Source organism: Petaurus breviceps, unplaced genomic scaffold (assembly GCF_028583685.1).
Source record: "Petaurus breviceps papuanus isolate PSGF00001 unplaced genomic scaffold, PetGlider_PUasm1.0 90925, whole genome shotgun sequence".
NCBI lineage: Eukaryota > Metazoa > Chordata > Mammalia > Diprotodontia > Petauridae > Petaurus > Petaurus breviceps.
In genome coordinates, this window is record NW_027187380.1 from 3,753,459 (window position 1) to 3,775,591 (window position 22,133).

Here is a 22,133-nt window from a genome sequence, read left to right on the forward strand (position 1 = left end):
TCATTCTCTGCAAAAGCCCTTGTACTTATCTATTTGCTTCTACCTGAGTATTTCCCTTTTAACAAATCTAATTTGAGATTCTAATCAGTTCCATATAAAAATCCTGTGTCTCAGTGCCATTCATTCATAATAATAGCTAATCACTTTAAGGTTTGTAAAATGTTTTACAAATATTATCTTATTTGACCCTCACAACAGCTCTGAGAGGTGTGGTGTTATTATTATTCCCATTTTATAGATAAACTGAGTCACAGAGACATTAAATGACTTGTCCAGGGTTACACAGCTAAGTTGTAGCAGCAAGCAGCCTAGCATACCCAGGGTGGCTGCCAACACAAGTTCTTAGATCTGCTTTTCTTTTTTTTTCTTTTTTAATTAATTTTTTTTTAAGTAATTGGGGTTAAGTAACTTGTTCAAGGTTACATGGCCAGTTAATTTGTGTGGGTGTTAAGTATCTGAGCCTGGAATCGATCCCAGGTCTCCCAACTCTGGGGCCGGCACTCTTACTCACTGCTCTACCTGGCCACCCCTAGAACTGCTTTTCTAAAGGAAAGCAACTCAAAATGGGTTAACAATCTTGCTTTAATCAAACATATGTCATTTACCTAGTTCAGGGGAAAAAGATCAGCATCCTGAACTTCAGAGAATACAGAGGTTACAAGCAGACAAAAATGCAGAGAAACAAATCAGCAGACAGGCTTCCAACTGTCCGACCAGTATATCCATATCTAGTCAGTTACCAGAGAGGGAAGCACCAACAACTGGGTTTTCAAAGCTGGGGGGCTCAACAGCTGCCCAGAGTTTCATCTGATCAAATCATACAGCTCTTCTCAAAGTGAGTCCCAAAGCAGAGCCTCACATCAGGCCTTCTCCTGGATCAGAGAATGTCACAACCTTCTTGACCCACTGCCCAATCACACAGCACTAAGGTGTGGGCATTCCAGAAAAATAAGTCTCCCATCACAGGCTCCATGTGACCACATTCAGCCTATTAGGGGGCAGAGTATATTTTCAAATCAAGGAAGGTTCTCAGAGTCACTTAAGCCTATCAAAGGGCCTAGGGGCAGGGAAGATCTTAAATTCTCATTCCCATAACATAAGTATATGAAGTAGGATTTGAACACAAGTCTTCTTGACTCCAAGGTTAGCACTCTATTCTCCTGTGACCTAGCTGCCATCTTTTTGTGAGCAGGGAAGCAAAAGAGGGATGAGGTTTGGACCAATGATTTCATTGTTTTGAAAACGGCCTTGTAGGAAAGCTGCCTTCACTGATGCAGGTAAATGACTCATCTGTAACATATAATAGAAGATAGTTGTTGGGGCATTGAAAGGTAAAGTGACTTGCTCATGATCACATGTATCAAAGGCAGGACTTTATTCAGTCCATTTCTTCCTGACTCTAAGATTGTCCCACTGTGTCGTACTGTTTCTCTCTTGGGAACTCTCATGGTTCCAACTTAAATCTTTTGTTTCAAGGAGGACCAATTCTGGAAGTGTAAGAAATATTTTGGATAGGATAAATAGATGTGTTAGCTGTTTTTAATCAAACAGTTAAATTTTGTAAACACTTTTTTTAAAGATTTATCAGCACTGGGATCTGCTTTTAAAAGTGCCCACAAAACAAAAAAGAAACTACAGCTTCTTTTGCTCTTAGGGAACTCACTGTTTTCATTTCCTGTTACATGAAACCCCTTTTTTGGCTTGTTAAGTGAAACAAAAGATATTTTTTTCCATATTTTCAATTCCATAGTAACAAGAGACAGGGTATCCTAAAAGTCAGTATGCTTTTAAGCCCTGGAGATGGAAAAAAAATACTGTTACATTTAGCAGGCATAAGCTTTCATAAGCTTACAATAGCACTAAGACTTTTGGGACACCTTGTGTTTTTGTTCCTGACTTCCCCGGTTTATGTCATGTATTGCTTTGGACAAGCACACCAGGCCAACAGCTCTCAAGAGGCACAGCTTTGTTGTGATGCAGTATGAGACAGTAATGGATAGTCACCTCATGACCAAAGAAATTCCCTCTTTATGACACAAAAGAGAATAGTTGTAATGTGTGAGCAATATACCAAATTGTTTATGCTAGAGATTTTCCAAATTTTTGCTTAATAGAGATCCCCACAGCATTATTCCTAAAACTTCTCATTTTAGTCACTGGGGGAAAACTCCCCAAACCTATCTCCCCAGTTAAAGCTCCCAAACAATAACCAACTAGTTTCCACCATCCCATTTTCCTCACCCTTAAAAAAAATGAAGCAGTTAAAGTGGAAACATATGAGAAACCTTTGTTTTAAACTCAGACACTGTGAATTTCCTGAAGTTTCATAGCTCCTACTCCAAAATTCCATTTATAAGCTTGCTTTTATATGCACACTCTGATATACACCTACACACACACATTCTCACTCAAGTGGGATACTTTTTGTTTGTTTATAAATTATGAGGAAAATTATAAATTAATTGTATATAGATTAATCTTATGTTTGTATAATCCCCATGGGATTCTCTTCTCAGCTTGTACTTGAATTCATGAGTTGAGTCTTTAGAGTGTAGCTGCTATTTCTGGTTCGAAGGGTAGGAATACCCCATGGGTGGCTACTTCTACCATGTAAGTCATGGGCCCTCAACAGTTCCTTACCATTACCAGTAAGCCAGTAGATCCAACTAGTGCTTAGCAAAAGCATTTACTGACAAAGCAAAGTAAAATCAGCAGCTGTAAAAAATTCTCATCCCCAGTTAAACCTTGGCAGATGCTCCCAATAATACACACAAAGTCCATGGAAAGAGTGGTCACAAACTTAGAATACAGTGGTAGTGAGGAAGACATGTAGGGAACATGTGGCCAAGGCTACTCCTTGTACTGCATGGCCCCAAATGCATCTCTCTCTGTATGCAGTCCTCTCTGTAGCCCAACTCCCAATTACTAGGGCTAGCTCTCCTGAATCCATAGCCAGCTCCTTTCACTGATGCCCTAAGTCCCAATCCTAGAAACTTCTTTGAGTGACCACCTCTTTATAGCTGTGTATATCTAGAACAGCTATTCTTAATATTTTTCATGATATGGATCCCTTTGGAAGTACAGTGAAATCTATGGACCCCTCAGAATAATGTTTTAAAATATATAAAGCAAAATAAAATACATAGTCTTATAAAGGAAGCCAATTATACTGAAATATGGTCATTAAAATATTTATTAAAATAAATGCACAGGGTTGGCTAGGTGGCGCAGTGAATAGAGCACTGGCCCTGGAGTCAGGAGGACCTGAATTCAAATCCATCCTCAGACACTTAACACAAAACTAGCCTTGTGACCTTGGGCAAGTCACTTAACCCCCAATTGCCTTGCCTTCCCCCTCCAAAAAGCAAAAAAAAAAAAAAGTAAATGCACAAACTCCAGAATAAGAGCCACCATCTTAAGAGAGTTGCTCACATGAGTCTGTCAGAGGCAGGCTTTGAACCTAGGTCTTCCTGACCTGGAAAACTATCCTACTGTTTACTAGACCACACTAGCTCTCATCCTTGTTATTCAAGTGGGAAAACTGAGTTAGTTAGAAGTGCTATACTCCCACTTGGGTAGGTCACAATTCAGTACTGGAACTAAGGAAACTTTGACTATTTGTTAGAGCTGGACCAAGCACCCTTTTCTTTTCTCTTTTTTTCCAATTACATGTAAAAACAGCTTTTAACTTTCTTTTTAAAAATTGGAGTTCCAAATTCTCTTCCTCCCTCCAAGCCATTTGATATAGGTTATATATGTTCAGTTATGTATGACATATTTTCATATTAGTCATGTTGTGAAAGAAAACACAGAACCTCCCCCCCAAAAAAATTAGGAAAAAGGAGTAAAAAATAATATGTTTCAATCAGCTTTCAGACTCCATCAGTTCTTTCTCTGAAGGCAGACAGCATTTTTCATCCTGAGTCTTTTGGAATTGTCTTGAATCATTGTCTTCATCAGAGTAACTAAGTCTTTCACAAATAATCATCCTTACAATACTGCTATTACAGTGCACAATGGTCTTCTGGTTCTGCTCACTTCACTTTGCATGAGCTCTTAGAAGTCTTCCCAGGTTTTTCTGAAAGCATCCTGCTCATCATTTCTTATATATTCCATCACAATCATGTACCACAACTTTAGTCATTCCCCAATTAATGGGCATCCCCTCACTTTCTAGTTCTTTGCCAGCACAAAAAAAAAGCTTCTTATAAATATTTTTGTACATATAGGTCCTTTTCCTTTTCCATTTTTCCCCTTTTAAACCTAGTCCAGCACCCTTTTCCAAAAACAACTATGAGTCTGAAGTAGAGATCAAGAAGCCCATGTCTACTCCATTAATCTCTATAGAAGCAAAACTGTATAGATGGGCAGCTGGTTTGAGATTTCCCACTTAAGTTATCTAGAGTCATTTCCTCCACCTTCCTCTCAAATACCCATCCAGTAAGTGAAAAACAGATATAAGGATTATTAGATAAACATTGGATTTTTTTTTTGTATTTGTAGCTTTATAAGTATTCCCAGGCTATGGCTTGCCTTGACTGTCTCAAAAAGGAGCTATCTTTTGATAAGATACTAGCCTCTTTTTAGTGGCTCACCCAGGGCCAGACATTTCCAGAGATCAAGTGGAATTTGTACTTTTCTAGTTAGAGAGGAAATAGCAGTTGTCTGAGCCTCTGGATACTCTTCTTAGAGGCCTAGCTGCCTCCAGAATGTGCCAGGATCAAGGGTTGATTGAAAAGATTGTTTCATCCAGTTGCTTAATGAACATGGATGAATGAACAACTGCCTTGTTTCAGGAGGCCCTGAAGAATGTAATGTTTACTTGGGAGTCTGTAGAAGAGAGATGAACTGAAAGGAAAAGTTCCAGGAATGTTATAGATGAAATCCAGATCCCCCACATCAAATTAAAAACACCGCAAGCATCCAGAAATAGTTCAGATGCTAAGGAAATATGGTTAGAATCACATAAGACCTGGCAACTTCTATTACAAAGAAAAGAAGATTTTGGAATGCATTATTCTAAGAGAAAAAAGAGATAGACTTAAAACTAAGAATAATTTACCCTGCAAAGGTGAGTATAATCTTGCAGAGAAAAGAAAGAAATTGATCTTTGATGGAAAACGACTTTTTAAAAATAATGTTTTAATTTTTCACCCAATTACATGTTAAAATAATTTTTAGCAATTTTTAAAAGTTATGAATTCCAATTCTATCCTTCCTTCCTTTCCTCCATTCCCCTGCCCTGAGATAGTAAGCAATTGAATATATGTTATACATGTGTAATCATGTAAAACATTTCCATATTAGTCATTTTGTACAAGAAGACTCAAACAGAAAGGAATAAAGAAAGAAAGAGAGAGAAAGGAAGGAAAGAAGGGAGGGAGGAAGGAAGATAGAGAAGAATAGTATGGGTCAGTCAGTATTCATACAGTATCAGTTCTTTCTCTGGAAGTGTGTAGAATTTTTCATCAGGAGTCCTTTGGAATTGTCTTGGACATTGCATTGCTGAGAATAGCTAAGTCATTCACAGTTCTTCATTGTACAATATTGCTGTTACTGTGTATAATGTTCTCCTGGTTCTGTTTACTTCATTTTGCATCAGTTCATGTAAGTTTGTGTTTTTTGTGAAATCATCCTTCTTGTCATTTCTTATAGCATAATATTGGAATAGAGAACTTTAAGCATTTCTGGTGAAAAGATCAGAGGCATACGTGTTAAATTCTAATAGAAGGAAAAGAAACAATTGTCCCTTTAGAACCTTAAGGGTATTGAGGGAATTAAATAAGAAAAGCAGAAGTCCTGTGGTTCGAGGTTTTGAAGAGGATAAAGAGAAGGTAATATAAAAGGAAGAATACACCCATGTAGAAAAGAGGAAGAAAGGAGTAGATAGAACTTGCTCTTTCACATAATTGAAATTCATGAGAAGAATATACAGACATGGAGGAAGAGTTTAACACAAACATACGTGCGCACACAGTTTATACATAATTTTGTTTTCATGTTTGTTCATGGTTGTCAAGTTCAAAATAACAGCAAAATTTTCCTTTTTTTTTTTTAAAGGAAGCCCTCCCTAAGTTTAAAGTCCAAAGGTGTTGGGTTCAAATTCTAATTTTGCCATTTACTTATGTGATTGGACTTCAGTTGTTCAGTCATGTCTGACTCTTTGTGACCCCATTTGGGGTTTTCTTGGTAAAGACACTGGAGTGGGTTGCTATTTCTTTCTCCAACAAATTTCATTTTACAGATCAGGAAGCTAAGGCAAACAGGGTTAAGTGACTTACACATTGTTACACAACTAGTAAGTATATGAAGCCAGATTTAAACTCTTGAAGATGAGTCTTCCTTCCAGACCCAGCACTCTATCCATTGTGCCCACCTAACTGTTATTTGTGACTGGACTAGTGGTCACCTGACTTCATTGGGCCTCATTTTCTCTATCTGAAAAATGAGAATGATAATAATGGCACCTACCTCCTAGAGTTGTGAGGTTCAAATGAGTTGATAATTTTAAGGAGATTGTCACTGTGCCTGTCACCTAGTAAGTGCTATATAAATGTTACCTAAACTCTACCTTTGTGACTGGACTAGTAGTCACTTAACCTCATTGGACCTCAGTTTCTTCATCTGTAAAATGAAGGAACTGGATTAGGTGACTTCTAAGATCCCTTCCCACTCTCAATCCATGATGTCTAAGGTTCTATCTACTTTCAGAATCCTATGGCTGAGAGACAGTATAGTGTAGTAGTAGAGTTGAATTTGAAATGGAGAAAACATGAGTTGAAATCCTGCTTTTGCTACTTACTAATACCCCCGGTGAGACTCAAATAACATGTCATAGGTAAAGAACTTTGCAGAACTTAAAGTGCTCAACACACACATATACATATGTATACTCTTATATATACACTATATGTTATATACACATATAATATATGCACATATGAAATATATATAGAAATAAAATATATGCGCATATATACTATATATCATTGACGGGGGTCACCTGATGCCAGCATCAAGTGTGAGCAGACATGTGAGATGAACTGCATTTTTTGATTCTCTGAACAAGATTTTTATAGAGCAAAGAGACAAAGAAGGTAACTATCAGTCATTATATTCCCATAACATCAGGCAGACCTTGAAGGCTATCATGTCCTTTCTTTATCTAGTGATCCCGTATAGGATGTGTAGTTATCTAAATGTATTAGTAATTTTGTAGTGAGCTAACATCCTCTGGCTAATATCCCAGAACAGGGCAGAGCCCTGGATCTCAGGCAATTAGGCAAGTTCTATCATGTGGCCGCATCACTAGGAAAACCTGGATCTGGCCTCAAAGAACTACCTGGATCATGGATCAGATGTTTTAGCTCCCTACATATAAATACAAATATATACTATATATCATATATACTATATATACATATATATTATACACATACTTCTAACCATTATATATTTGTACACACACACACACACACACACTGTTGTTATTATGGTTCCATGATGCATTGAGCATACTCAGTGTGCTCTTCAAGGCAAGAACAGAAAGAACCTAGGACTTTTATCATCCCCTATCCCTTTACCCCCTGTTCTCTCTTCTCCCCGTCTACCAGCAGGTATCAAAAGGCCCTGTGCTTATCTTGCGGCCCATTAGTGGCCTTCACTTTCCAGCAGTTGAAGCTCTTCGGGAGACTATATATAGCCAGGCTCTCTCAGGTAAGACTCTAGAGACTGTGGGTTGGCGTGGGGAGTGGAAAGTTTCCTACAATCCTGTTGCTTCCTTCCGTCTATACCCTCCCCTCCTTCAGGTAGGACATATACTAGAATCCTGAGAATCTAACCAACTAACTCTCTTCAGGTAAGTTCATTTGGGTCTATGATGTAGAAATTTCTACTGTATACCAAAATATACATACTTACCTTACCTCCATGTGTGTAAGGGTCTGCTAGTGGTTTCATTCCATTTTCTCCCACTTTCTAGAGGTTTACCAACTATCTCCTTAATGATCCTTTCGGGCACCTTCCCAAGAATTGAAACCGAGCTTACTAGCCTGTAGTTTGCAGACTCTTCCCTTATTTAAAAATTGGTACATTTGCCCTTCTCTAATCTGTCACACTGCTTCCATTTTGTGTGATCTTTCAAATATCACTACTCTATAAATGAATCTGCCAGTTCTTTCAGTTCTGATGGAGGTAGTTCATCAGGGTCAAATGACTTGAATTCCTCAAAGGCAGCAGCCAGGTCCTACTTAGCACCTTAGTGAGGGATTGGTTAGGTATTCCTGAGGTTTTTTAAATGAATGAATGAATGCTAACCAAAATTCTTTCTTGATTGTTCCTCTAGCATCACCCCCATGTGGCACCATCTTGGATTGTACCCATGTCAGCAACATTGATTATACAGTGGTGACAGGATTTGGGGAATTACTAGAAGAGTTTCAAAATCATGGGACCTCCTTGGTTTTTGCCAAGTTGCAGGTATGTTTTTCTTGGGGAGGCCAAGGGCCATCCCACAGAGGGGATTGGGACTATGTGTACAACATAATCAGTAGTCAACAATCTTAAACAAAATTCATGATAAACTGAATGACTGCTGACAAAACAAACAATGATACATTAATAATTATTAAATATTTTTAATTAACATTCCTGAAATAAGGAGTATAGTTTTACATAAAACTATGAACATTGAACATTTGTTGTTCGCTAGTGTCCAACTCTTTGTGACCCCTTTTGGGGTTTTCTTGGTAAAGATACCAGAGTGGTTTGCCATTTCCTTCTCCAGCTCATTTTACCGATGAGGAAACTGAGGCAGCCAGGGTTAAGTGACTTGACCAGGGTCATATAACTGGTCAGTGTCTGAGGCCAGCTTTGAACTCATGAAGATGAGTCATTCAGATTCCACGCCCGATGCTCTATCCACTGTACCACTTTAGCTACTTTTGAACAAGGCATAAAAGAAGGAGTTGAATAATTCTAATGAAAAGAGTCCTGGATTTGAGAGTCAGAAGACATGGGCTTAGATTCTAGCTATGCTGCTTATTATCTGTGTGACCTTGGGCAAGTCACTTAACTTCTCATTGGTAAAAATGATAGGGAGAGGATGCAAGGGGTTGTACTAGCGGTCCTCTAAGATCTTTTCTAGCTCTAGGTTCTGATCTGTGAACAACAAATTGTTAGCAAAATATATTTGCTCCACGTCTCCTTTCAGTGTGGTCTGACATCCATTACCTCTGACTCTCTTTCCTTTCCCTTCTCTTTCAGTGTAGTCAGTGTGTATGGACTTTAGGTTCTCCCAATCTCACTTCATATGAATCATAGAATTCTATATTTCCTTGCATACTTCAAAGTTAACCTTTCCATATTACCCTAATATTTAATTACATTAATATTAATAACAACAAATTTACTTTTTCAGCCATTCTCCACCTTTTGGTCTTAAAAGTTACTTAAAATTTTTTTAGAGGCAGTTAAGGTAAAAGTTCTGGACTTAGAAAGATCTGAGTTCAAATCCTATCTACTTAGTAGCTATATGATTCTGGGGGCAAGTTTGCCTCAATTTCCTCATATGTAAAATGGAGATAATAATAGCTTCCACTTCTCAGGGTTGTTGGGAGGATAAAATGATATAATGTGAAATAAGTGCTTAGTAAAACTAAAATGCTTATTTTGTTGTATTACAAATAGAGCATCTATAAATAAGATCAATTATAGGATCATAGAAATAGAATTGAAAGATTGCTTAGATGTCATGCAGCTCATTCCTCCATTTTGCAGATAAAGAAACAATACTTTCTATAGGTAAAATTCAACAGACCTTTATTTAGCACCTATGACAAGGAAGGTACTGGAATAAAAAGGCAAAACTGGCACAGTCCATGCTTTAAATTCCAGTAGCTCCCTGTTTCCTCTAAGATCAAATATAAAATCCTTGTTTGGAGTTCAAATCCCTTCCCAATCTTCCCTACCTTTGCAATCCCCTTATAGCTTACTCCTCTCCACATACTTCACAATGCAGTGACACTGATCTCCTTGCACTTTGTCATACTAGACATTCCTCTGACTCTGGACATTTTTGCTGACTGTTCCCTGTAACCAGAACTTTCTCTTTCTTTATCTCTGCCTCCTAAATTCTCTCACTTTCCTTCAGTTCTCAAGTAAAATCTCACATTCTGGAAGAAGTCTTGCTTAACACTCTGAGACTATCCTTAATTTATCCTGTTTATGTCTTGTTTGTGCATAGTTGTTTGCATGTTCTTTCCCGCATTAGACTGTAGCTCTTTGAGGGTAGGGATTATCCTTTGCCTTTCTTTACAGCCCCAGCACTTGGGACAATGCCTAGCACATAGTAGGGCTTAATAAATGCTTGTTTCTTGCCTGCTATTCCATGTACATGGATAAGTACGTAAGAATTTTAGGAAGGAAAGAGTACTAAGAACTTGGAAGATTGATGGTCAGAAAAGGCTTCATTAGGAGATGAACCTTGAAACAAGCTAGAGATTCTAAGAGGCAGACATGAAAAGAATTATCTGTGTAGATATGACAATTGAAATCAAGGGAACTAAGGAGATCACCAAGAGTGTGTATAGCAAGAAACAGAACTGTAGAGGATACCTGTAGTTAAGGGGTAGGGGCATGGTTAATAATCCAGCAAAGGAGACTGAGAATCATAGGAGAATAAAACTTGAAAGTTGGAAGGAAATTCAGTGGTCACTTAGTCCAGCCACTGCCCAAAAGGAATTCCCACAATAAAATATCAAACAAGTGGTCATCTAGCCTGTGCTTAAAGACCTCCAAAGATTATGACCCCTCAGTATCTCAAGGCCACCCATTCTACTTTGGGACAGCTCTAATTGTTAGCAATTTTTCCCTGAAAAGAAACTGAAATTGTCCTCTTTACAGCTTCCATCTGTTGTTCCTGCTTCTGCTTTCTGGGACCAAACAGACCAAATTAATGCCCCCTCCAGATAGCACCTTTCTTGACTCCCAAGGACCCATGGGGAGTCCAACTCTTCTAGACCCTAGGTCTGGTGTTTGATCTATTGTGCCACCTCTCACCTAAACAGCCCTGGGAAGTAAGACTTTGATTTTCATCCTAGCTGTGCCACTGATTTTTTTTTTTTAGTTTGCATCATGCATTTCCACAAGATTTTGAGTTTCAAATTTTCTCCCCATTTTTCCCCTACCCACCACCCCAAAACAGCGATCCCACTGAATATCCCCTCCCCAATCTACTCTCTCCCATATCTTCCCCCATCCCCCCTTCGACTTTCCAGTAGGGCACAGTGGATCTCTATGCCCCAGTGCCTGTATATCTTATTTCCCAGTTACATGTAAAATAATAATAATTATATATTTTTTTTTCTTTTTTTAAACATTTGATTTTAAACCTTTGAATTCCAGATTCTTTCCCTACCTCCCTCGTCACCCACCCTTACTGGGAAGATAAGCAGTTCAATATAGGTTGTACATGTGTAGCTATGCAAACCATTTCCATAATGGATATATTGTGAAAGACTGACTATATTTCCCTCCATCACATCCCATCCCCCAAATGTTCTATTCTCTACTTTGATCCTGTCCCTTTTCAAAAGTGGGTGCTTCTAACTTCCCTCCCTGCCCAGATTGCCCTCCCTTCCATCATCTCCCCTCTCATCCCCCTCCCCCTTACTCTCCTGTAGGGTGAGATACCCTATTTAGTGTGTATGTCATTCCCTCCCTAAGCCAAATTCATTGAGAATAATGTATAGTGTATGTCATTCCCTTATGCCTTCCTGTTCTTCCCCTCCATTGTAACAGTTATACCTTGCCTGTTCTATATGATATAATCTACCCCATTCTATCTCTCCCCATCTCCTCTCATTATATTCCTCTCTCACCTCTTAATTTCACCTTTTAAGTATCATCCCTTCCTATTCAATTGGTCCTGTGCCCCCTATGTATACCTGTACACATATATACACATACTCACATATTTATTCTTATGCCCATATACCCTTCTTTATAGATATATATGTATGTATATCTATCTATCTATCTATCTATCTATCTATCTATCTATCTATCTATCTATCTATCTATCTATATACACATTTCTATTCCCTTCAACTATTCTCATACTGAGAAAAGTTTCATCAGTTACAATTATTGTTTTTTCCACGTAGGAATGTAAATAGTTCAACTTTAATAAGTTCCTTATGATTTCCTTTCCCTGTTTACCTTCTCATGCTTCTCTTGCTTCTTGTATCTGAATGTCAAATTTTCTATTCAACTCTGGTTTTTTCATCAAGAAAGCTTGAAAGTCCTCTATTCCAATGAATGACCATATTTTCCCCTGAAACACGATACTTGGTTTTGCTGGGTAGGTGATTCTTGGTTTTAATCCCAGCTCCTTTGACCTCAGGAATATCATATTCTAAGCCCTTCAGTCCCTCAGTGTAGAAGCTGCCAGATCCTGGGTTATCCTGATTGTGTTTCCACAAGATTCAAATTGTTTCTTCCTTGGCTGCTTGTAATATTTTCTCCTTGATCTGGGAACTCCAGAACCTGGCTATAATATTCCTATGAGTTTTCTTTTGGGGATCTTTTTCAGGAGGTGATTGGTGGATTCTTTCAACCTCTATTTTGCCCTCTGGTTCTAAAATATCAGGGCAATTTTCCTTGAGAATTTCTTGGAGGATGATTTCTAGGTTCTTTTTTTGATCATGGCTTTCAGGTAGACCAATAATTTTTAAATTATCTCTCCTGGATCTATTTCCCAGGTAAATGGTTTTTTGATGAGATATTTCAAATTGCCTCCTATTTTTTCATTTGTTTGCATCTGTTTAATAGTATCTTGATTTCTCATAAAGTCACTAAGCTTCCATTTGCTCCAGTCTAATTCTGAAGGAATGATTCTCTTCAGTGAGCTTTTGAGATTCTTTTTCCATCTGGCAAATTTGGCTTTTTGAGGCATTCTTTTCCTCGTTGGCTTTTCGATCCTCTTTTGCCATTTGAATTAGTCTATTTTTTAAGGTGCTATTTTCTTCAGTCAGGTCATTGACTCTCATTTTATAATTTTCTTGCATCGTTCTCATTTCTTTTCCCAATTTTCCCTCCACTTCTCTTATTTGGTTTTCAAAATCCTTCTTAAGCTCCTCTATGGCCTGTAAACAGCTTATTATTTTCTTGGAAGCTTCTGATGCAGGAGTTCTGACTTTGTTGTCTTCCTCCTGTTCCATGCCTCGATCCTTTTTTGTCCCCAAAAAAGGAATCCAAAGTCGGACCACAGTGCTTGCTTTGCTTCCCTCGTTTGCTCATGTTGCCACTCAATTACTTGACTTTTGAGCTTTTTGCCACAGTAGAACTCTGCTTCCACAGAGGAAAGCTTTGTCCCAATCTCTGGGGTTTTTGTAGCTGCTAGAGCTATTTGTGGGGTACCCTCTCTGACGCCTCCACACTCCCTGGCAAACTGCTCACACACCCCAGGACCTCCACCTTAGACAGTGATCCAGATCCAAGCAGGTTAAAGCAAGAGCGATTACCCCTCAGATTGGTTGCTTGGTTCCCCTACAATCTGCAGACCAGGAGCTCTGAAGCAACCACATGGCAGCAGCTACAGGGCCATAGTGCCTCAGCTGCTTCTCCCTCCAGGGGGTAAAGGCCTGACTGCACTCCTGAACTCCCAGGTCCCAAAGTCCACACTGCACTGACCTCTCACTTTGTCCTTAGCATCTATGGGTTGATAATTCTGGAAACCACCACAGCTGCTGTTGATCTTTAGTCCTTCCATCCTGTGGCTGGTTGTAGCCTCCCTGAGGCAAAAACCTCTGGCTCACCCAGGGCTGGGCTTGGCTCCCAACATGCTGCACTGGCCACTTCCTGTAGGCTTGCTAGGCTGTTCTCAGTGGGAGGTTAGCTTCTCTGTGTCATTTTGTGAGTTCTGTAGCTCCAAAGTTTGTTCAGTCACCTTTTACATGAATTGGAGGAGGTGGAAGCAGGAGCCCCAAGGAAGTCCTTTTTCTACTCTGCCATCTTGACTCTGCCCGCGTTCCACTGATTTAAGGGGAAGATTTGGGTACAGTCCTTTTCCTCTCTGTTCCTCTGTCTCTCTAGCTATAAAATGAGAATGAATAAGCCCAATTCACTTTTACTCAAGATGTTCAGAGACTGAAGAAAATGAACTTACAGAGCACATTAAATTAATTTGCAAAAGGTGAAAGTAAAATGGATAGATGTTAATTGTTCACATTGTGTGATTTGGAGATTTCAATTTCTCTTACTGGTCAGAGGCCTTTGGGACATTTCCAACAAAGAGTTATATAACTATTCTTAGAAGCATATTTGTAATGACATCTTTATAGAGCATTCATCTATATGGATTTCAGCAACTTTATTAACTTTTAAAATATTATTCACTTTCCAGCATCATAATGAAACAGGAAAGGAACAAATGTTATTCTCTCCATTTTACAGAGGGAGTAACTGAAGGCCTGAGAAAGTCAAGTGATTTATGAAGGTCATACTAAAGCTTTAATAATAAGTATTTATATAGTGATTTTACCTACATGATCTCATTTGATCTTAGATTGGAATGATAGGTATCATTATCCCCATTTGATACCTGAGGAAATCAAAGTACTTTCTGAAGCTACTTGCCCATGTTCACATAGCTAAGAAATGTCACACACAGAACTTTAATCCAAGTTTTCCTGAACCTAAGTCCAGTACTTTTCCCATGATACATCACTATGCTTTTTTTTGAGGGGGGAAAGCAAGGCAATTGGGGTTAAGTGACTTGCCCAATGTCACACAGCTAGTAAGTGTCAAGTGTCTGAGGCCAGATTTGAATTCAGGTCCTCCTGACTTCAGGGCCGGTGTTCTATTCACTGCACCACCTAGCTGCCCCATGATATTTCACTATCTTTAAGAAGAGTTAAATCCAACTCTCTGCCCTGTGTTATGGATGAAAGAATTAACTACATTCCCCAACTACTGCCCTTCATCTCTTCCTTAGGCTCCTGTTCTTTCTGACCTTCTGTCTGCTGACCTGAAGGGATTCCAACATTTCTCCACCCTTGAAGAAGCAGGTTGGTGTGATTTAGCCCAATACAACAACATACTGGCTCTCTCCTCCATTCTCAATGAAGGCAGAATAAAATAAGGTGTAGACTACACTGGGGCAGATTAAAATTAGACAATAAAATGGATCATTAGAGTAGCAGAATAAATTTCCATGGGAGGGCTTAGAATTGCCTGCTTCAAGGTTTTTTAACCTAAGGTGTATACATGCCTTTGTAAGATGTGTAAATCCATGTGGGGTGTCTAAATGTATAAATACGTAGTTTGAAGGGAGATATTGATAGCTATCTCTATAATCTTGTCTTCTGTTCTCCAAAGGAGATTGTGATTCCAGGCCATGAATCTGACTGCTCAGTTTCCCTTAGAGAAAGGAATAGTAAACTAGAACTATATCCACATGACCCCCCCCCTAAATATTGATGATCTTGGGGCATAATTGGTTCATAACAAATCCATTGGAGTCCCTGATTGCTTTTCCTTAAATAGGTGGGGAGGGTACCCTTTACCTTACACTCACCAGTTCAACTTCTTCCCACCAATTGCTGGTCATGGAGGTCTAGTGGCTTTTGTTCTAAACTAATTGCACCCCTAGAACTTGGAGGCCCCTCAGGGCCAGGCAAAGGAGTTTGAACTTTCAAAATCCCTTTTAGCATGAGAACCCCAGGAGAGCCATCTTATTTAATTCTGTGTTTTAACCTTCCTCTGTTCTCCCCAAATCCCTGTAATCTGTTGTCTTCCTTTCAGAGAAATACCTTAGTGAAGAGTAAAGTTTCTAACCCTATAATGTCAATGAAGACTCCACCAGAATGAAGAACTGTCCCACTCATGCCAACCAGTTGGTCTGTATCCTATGGCAAGAGATGGTGAAAAGGCCTCTCCATGTGTAAAGCCAAGCACAAGCAGTTTTCCAGAGGACTGCTGCTGTGAACAGCTTCAGGATTCTGATGACATAGTATAGTGAACTCTATTTATTCAGCAGTAAATTAAGGCAAAACATTCACAGAAATGAAAGTATAACATTCATAATGTTTTAACTTCACAACTTATCACTAAAGTGGCCACATAGTTTTCACCTAAATGAAATGGTCACATAGTTTTAAGCAAAAGATAACATTCATTTAATTATTCATTTAGTAACTCAGTCATTTAGTAAGTCCTTAATTCGATCATCCTTAAGCCTCCTTAATGACACAAAGTACAAAGTACAAGGTTCTCCACCCCTAGGTCACATTGTCTTAATATCTCAGTCAAAAAAGTCTTCTTTCTTCTTAATTGGAGATTAGTTAACAATCATCCTTAATTCAATTATCCTGGAAAGGTACAGGATACAGAATATAAGTCCTCCAACCTTTAGGCCACAGTAAATCATGATCTTCTCAGTTTGCATTAAATACCCAAGGACAGGTCTTTTTATCTTGACTCGAGGTGGATTCTCAGCTTCCATGGTTCCTCTTCCATGGCCCCAGCTCCTGCCTGAATCTATCCAACTGTCACCTCAGTTCAAAGGCAGACAGCTTTCAGTTCCTTGTCCAACTCCTTATGCAGTTCCTGCTCCATATTGAAGCTCACAGTGCCTAGTCCCCCTCAAGTCCTTCAGTTACTGTTCCTGGGAAGAGAAAGCTTAACAGAGCCATGACAATATCTACACACATCAATCTTAGCAGAATTACAACAATATTCACACACATGGTTGGCACCATCATTTCAATTCACTTTCTGCCTATGAAATCAACATTAGAGCCAAAACAAAGTATCAACACCACAGTCATGTTTCCTCCAGCAGCTCTGGCTGGCCCTTGGAAGTCTTTGGTAGCTCTGGCATCACAACTTCAAGTTCTGCCACTGTAAGTTCTATAAGTTCAAGTTTTGCCACCACAAGTCCAAGCCCTGTGTCATTTCTCAGTCCAGCAGTAGCAGCCCAGCCTCCAGATGCACGCTGGGAGAAATTCTCTCTGTCTCTCTCTGCCTCTCTCTCTGTCTCTCTCTCTCTCTGTCTCTGTCTCTCTCTCTCTATGTCTCTGTCTCTCTCTCTCTGCCTGTCTCTCTGTCTCTGTGGCAGTAGCTGTTCTGCCTCCACAATGCTTGCCCCAAGGAGTTCTGACTCTTCCAGCTGGGGCTTTTCCTTATACACAGTATTGCTCCTCCCTGTTCAGCCCCTTCCTGTTACTTCAGGAACAGGGGTTCATACCTTCTGTTTCTTTAACAATGGCTTGATATAATTAGCTTGACACTAAGTGCTAAGTACCTGTTAACTTAGCAGTACAAAAGTATCTTCAGATTTCATTACTGTTACACCACGGCACTATGGATTTCTCTTGTGATGCATCTTTTGGGCCAGTGTACCCAAGGAAAACCCCAGTAGGTGACACTATGGAGAAATTATGGAAGAAAAAGCTATTCATCTATAAATGGACATGGACCTTTAGAGGGCAAATATTGGAGCATCTGACTAGTGATAATTTCTAGCATTCTCAGAGAATTCTTCTAATTGAAAATGGTTCCTGTTCCTCCTCTCACCTCCTTGCCCCACTCGCCCATATTGAGACTTGCCTACTCCAACCAGTAAGAGAACTTCCTGTCAAATTTCAAACAATACAAGGACCTTCCCTTGAGCTTTGCCCTCAGAGTTGAGTTTTATATAGATAGCCCTTAAACTGGGACTTTGGTTGGGTTTTGGACTTTGGAAGCTCTCTAGAGAAGGGAAGGGGCATGGCAGTGAAGGCAGGAGGGGGCTCTATCAGGGATGATTCCCTGGGTATATTATTCTGGCATTAGAGGGAGGATAATAACTCTCCTTGAATTTTCCTGGTCATTGGATAATAAAATCAGAACTGAAAAGGACCTAAGCAAATGTCTGCCCCAGGCCTCTCACTTTACAGATGAGGAAAGTGAAGACAAGAGAAGTTAAGGAGTGACCCACTCATGTGACCCTGGATAGTAAATATCACAGCTGGGATTAGAACCCAGGTCGTGGCACAATGGATAGAGAACTTGACCTGAAATCAGAAAGACTTATCTTCCTTAGTTCAAATGTGATCTCAGATAATTACTAGCTATGTGACCCTGGACAAGTCACTTAACCCTGTCTATCAGTTTCATCATCTGTAAAATGAGTTGGAGAAGAAAATGGCAAACCACTCCAGTATCTCTGCCAAGAAAATACCAGATAGGTTCAAGGAGACTCAGGCATGACTGAAGTGACTAAATAAAAGTAACAATAACAACCATTTACTCAAAATCCAGTGCTCCTACAACTGTACCATGCAGCCTTCCATATTTAACTTGTATGAAAAGGTGAGGTTTTTCTTTTTCTTTCCTTTTGCTTTCTGTTAGGGGCAGACCTGATTCAGGCCATTATGCTGCTAGTTTAAATTCAGTAAGCCATTGCACAGTTAACAAAAATAGTTTTACTTACCCCAACATAGAAACAATATTCAACAAGGATAATGTAGCACTTTGTACTGGCAAATGTGACCTCCCCCTCATCCCCATCTATATATGGAAATGCTGTGTGGTCAGCTGGTCAGAGTGTGATGACTCCCATGGACTTCAGACATCTACCCACTCTGAAAGGCTCCAACCCCTCTTGGCTGAGCTGTTTTATGCCTTTAGTGACCAGGAAACCACATTGATCCAGCCAGAGGCTACCAGGAAGCTATTCAAGGAAGGTACAGCTTGAACTTTGCCCTAACCCAAGTCCTGGCCTTTTATGGAAAAGCTGATCTAACCATGTTGGGGAATAGGGAATCTTACTGTCCTTTAGACTAATTCACCTTCCTGTATTATATCCCACTGTTCCCAAGCCCCTCCTCTCCCCAGCCCCACTTTCTACTCCAAGGTTTAGAAATTCCATTCTCACCAGCAAACTGCTGCTGTTTCTTATTCGCCTACATCCTCATACCGTCCTGGCAGGAGGAATCTCAGCTGCAGAGAAAAAGCATCTGACCCAGTGGATAAGAGCATTGTATTGGATCCGGAGTCAGGAAGACCTAGGTCCAAATCCAGCTTCAGGCACTAATTGTGACTGGACAAGTCACTTTACCTCTACCTCAGTTTTCTCAACAGTAAAGGAGGATATCAATAGCTGTTCCTACATCCCAGGGTTGTTGGGAGGAAAAAATGAGATAACACTTGTAATAAAACTTAAAGCTCTATATAACTGCTAGTTATTGTTATTTTTTTTTTGGAGGGGCAATTGGGGTTAAGTGATTTGCCCAAGGTCACATGGCTAGTGTTAAGTGTCTGAGGGCTGATTTGAACTCAGGTCCTCCTGACTCCAGGGCTTGGTGCTCTATTCACTTCACCACCTAGCCGCCCCCTATTGTTTTGTTTTTTTTTTTATGCTTGGTTGAAGGGTTTAATCCAATTGCCTTCTTTATCCTGATGAAAGTACTTGGGGAGGGCATAACAGTGAAGAAAGCCCTGGTGGAGAACCTGCAGCCTCAAGGCCACAGTGTGGCCGCTAAGTCCTCAAGTACAGCCCTTTGACCAAAGTCAGACTTCACAGAACAAATCCCCTTAATAAAAGGATTTGTTCTATAAAATTTGCACTCCATCAAAAGGCCACACCCGAGGACTTAGAAGGCCACATGTGGCCAGGGTCACAGCTACTAAATTTAAACTTAGAAGACCACATGTTGTTCCCCACCCCTGTGGCCTAGATTATTAAAGTCTAATAATAGTACACAGGAGAGAAATGACCATTATAAGGATCCAAAGTCATAATGTAAACATGAGGGGAGGGGAAGGTTGAACTGCTGAATTCTCATTTCCTGCCCAAAAAGGACAAATATCCCTATTATAACAAACTTTTTCTCCCTCTTCATACAATAGAGTCATTAGGAAAAATTACTTTATTAGGAAGAGAAAATGGTGGGACACCCCTTCCTTCTTCTAAGCCAGTTCCTTTCTTCCCAGTCACTGTAAGGCTTTGAGGACATGACTAGAATGAGAAACTGCTGCCTGGCTCCTTGCTCACAGGCCCCTCTATATGTCAGTAGGTTTCAAGCCCCCTTGGAACAATAAAGTTTTTTTTTCTTTTCTCCCTCTTGCTTCCTTGCAAAGTGTTGGAGGGTGGGGGGTGGTTTGAGGGCAGGATTTCACAGACTTATGAAGCTCTTGCTGCTTGGCCCCAGCAATGAAAGCAAAAGCAAAACTTGAAGGGAAATTTCATGCTCTTAAAGGTGTCAACCATTTACTAAAGTTCTGGTCCAAAGGAACAAGCAGAATCATTTTCCCCCTTAGAAGAAAGTTTGTCCAAAGAACAAACAGAATGGGGTTCACCTTACCAAAGGTTTGAATAAGGAACAAATAGAATCAGGCTGTTTATGTGCTATAATGTGCTTATTCTTGTTAAGTCAGAGAATCATGCATGACAGAATCAGAAAATAATTTTGAACTCAGAGTAAACAAGCTGAAGGAGACACTTTATACACTTAGAGCAATCCCAACTCAGGTTGCTTGTGTCAACCAAAATTATAGTCTCCATATATGCTAACTGTAATATGAGAAAGGAATTTCTTAATAAGATAGGTTGTAAATACAATAAGATAAGAGAATGTCAGGGTGTTAGTCGAAATTATAGAATAAGCATGTCTTTTTTTTAATCATAAACATGAAATAATATAAGAAAACGTAAGAAAAGTCCCATTATTCAAGATAGTGTCCTTGGCAGTCATAAACAGAAGAATGTTGCTGGTCAGCTTTATCTGTCCTTGTAGTTGCTGACACAAGAAGGGGCATTTTGGGTTCACTCAGACAGCTAAGTAAAACATGTCTGTTATGCCAAAGCACGCAACGCATTATGGTGGGTTAAGCTCCGAGTGGGCCAAAATGTCTTTCCTCTGATTAGCCAATCCAGGTTTTAGGCCTTCTCAGGTAATGGGGGGCTCAAAATAGTTCACAAAGGCAACACTCATGTATTGCCTGCTTTATTTAAGACTTATGGGAGAAAAGGAGGATGCTTCTTTCACAGACTACAAACTGATTCATCAGGAAAGAATGTGGTAGGAACCTGATTTGATCCATTTCTCCCCTTATTCTCTGCTGTAGATATTGGGTATATGGGTGACACACCCAGGTGAACCTATGAAATTACTGATTCCACTCCCTTCTCCTCCATGCCTAGCTTTGTTTCAAAAGCTGGAGCTTTTGACAATAAACCCACAGAATGTTAGAATTGGAGGTCTCAGGGATCCCTGGACAGGAGAGGAAGCTGAGGCCCAGAACGTCCTCCTGAATGATTGTGCCAACTCAAGAAGCTGCCAGGAGGGGATCTCAATGTTTCTAAGGTTTGGCATTCCTGTATTTCTGAAACCTCTATCTCTGGCTCCATCTCAACACCTGTTCCCTCAGCTCTAATATCAGTTCCCCCTATTTCCAGAGATGGCCATGATGAGATAGTGGAAAGAATACAGAATCTCAGGGAGGAAAGGAATCTCACTGGTTATCTGATCTAACCTGTAAACAAAGAAGAATCTGTCTCGGGGCATACCTGACAACAAGCCATGGAGTCTCTACTTGAATCTATTTCTTCCAAAGGCATCTCAGGACACTTTGGGGACAGTTCTAATTGTGAAGAAATTATTCAAACATCAAACCTAAATTTACCTCTATGGCAATTCCTGCCCATCGTTCATAATTCTGCCCTTTGTAACCAAGCAAGAAAGTCTAATTCCCTCTTCACATGACAGCCTTTCAAATATTTGAAGATTGCTTTCCCTTCCCCCCAACTCCCAGGTCCTCTCTTCTCCAGAATAAATATTAGGGTTCTACTTACTTCCAAACAAATCTGCAATTCAATGTGATCTTGAGGCCTCTCAGTATTCTGGACAGTCCTCTAGGCACAGCCCAGTCTTTCCTAAAATGTGACTTTCACGACTAAACATAACACTCTAGTAGATATGGTCTTACCAGGGCAGAGCACAGAAAGACTGTTATTTCCCTAGACGTGTATACTAGGTCTTTTTAGTTGGTGGTGGTGGTTTGTTGTTCCAGTAATGAATTTATTAAAAAACTTTAACAAAAGTTTTTTTCTGAAAAGTAATTTTGCATGTCTAGCATTGTCACCCTTT

At 39.7% G+C, this 22,133-nt stretch overlaps 1 protein-coding gene across 4 annotated transcripts in view; it reads left to right on the top strand.

Moving 5' to 3' along the window:
* SLC26A11 (solute carrier family 26 member 11) overlaps nucleotides 1–22,133 on the top strand; it is a 52,215-nt gene that overhangs the window by 26,301 nt on the left and 3,781 nt on the right. Inside the window, exons 10-13 of one of the 4 annotated variants that reach the window (XM_069076102.1) lie at nucleotides 7,617–7,716; nucleotides 8,345–8,478; nucleotides 14,996–15,068; nucleotides 15,805–20,102. In XM_069076102.1, coding sequence (XP_068932203.1) covers nucleotides 7,617–7,716; nucleotides 8,345–8,478; nucleotides 14,996–15,068; nucleotides 15,805–15,827 — 330 coding nt within the window. In that variant the 3' untranslated portion in view covers nucleotides 15,828–20,102. Of the gene's footprint in view, nucleotides 1–7,613; nucleotides 7,717–8,344; nucleotides 8,479–14,995; nucleotides 15,069–15,804; nucleotides 20,103–21,187; nucleotides 21,351–22,133 lie in introns of those variants that run through there. The other 3 variants (XM_069076100.1, XR_011166094.1, XM_069076103.1) reach the window with 3 other exon arrangements.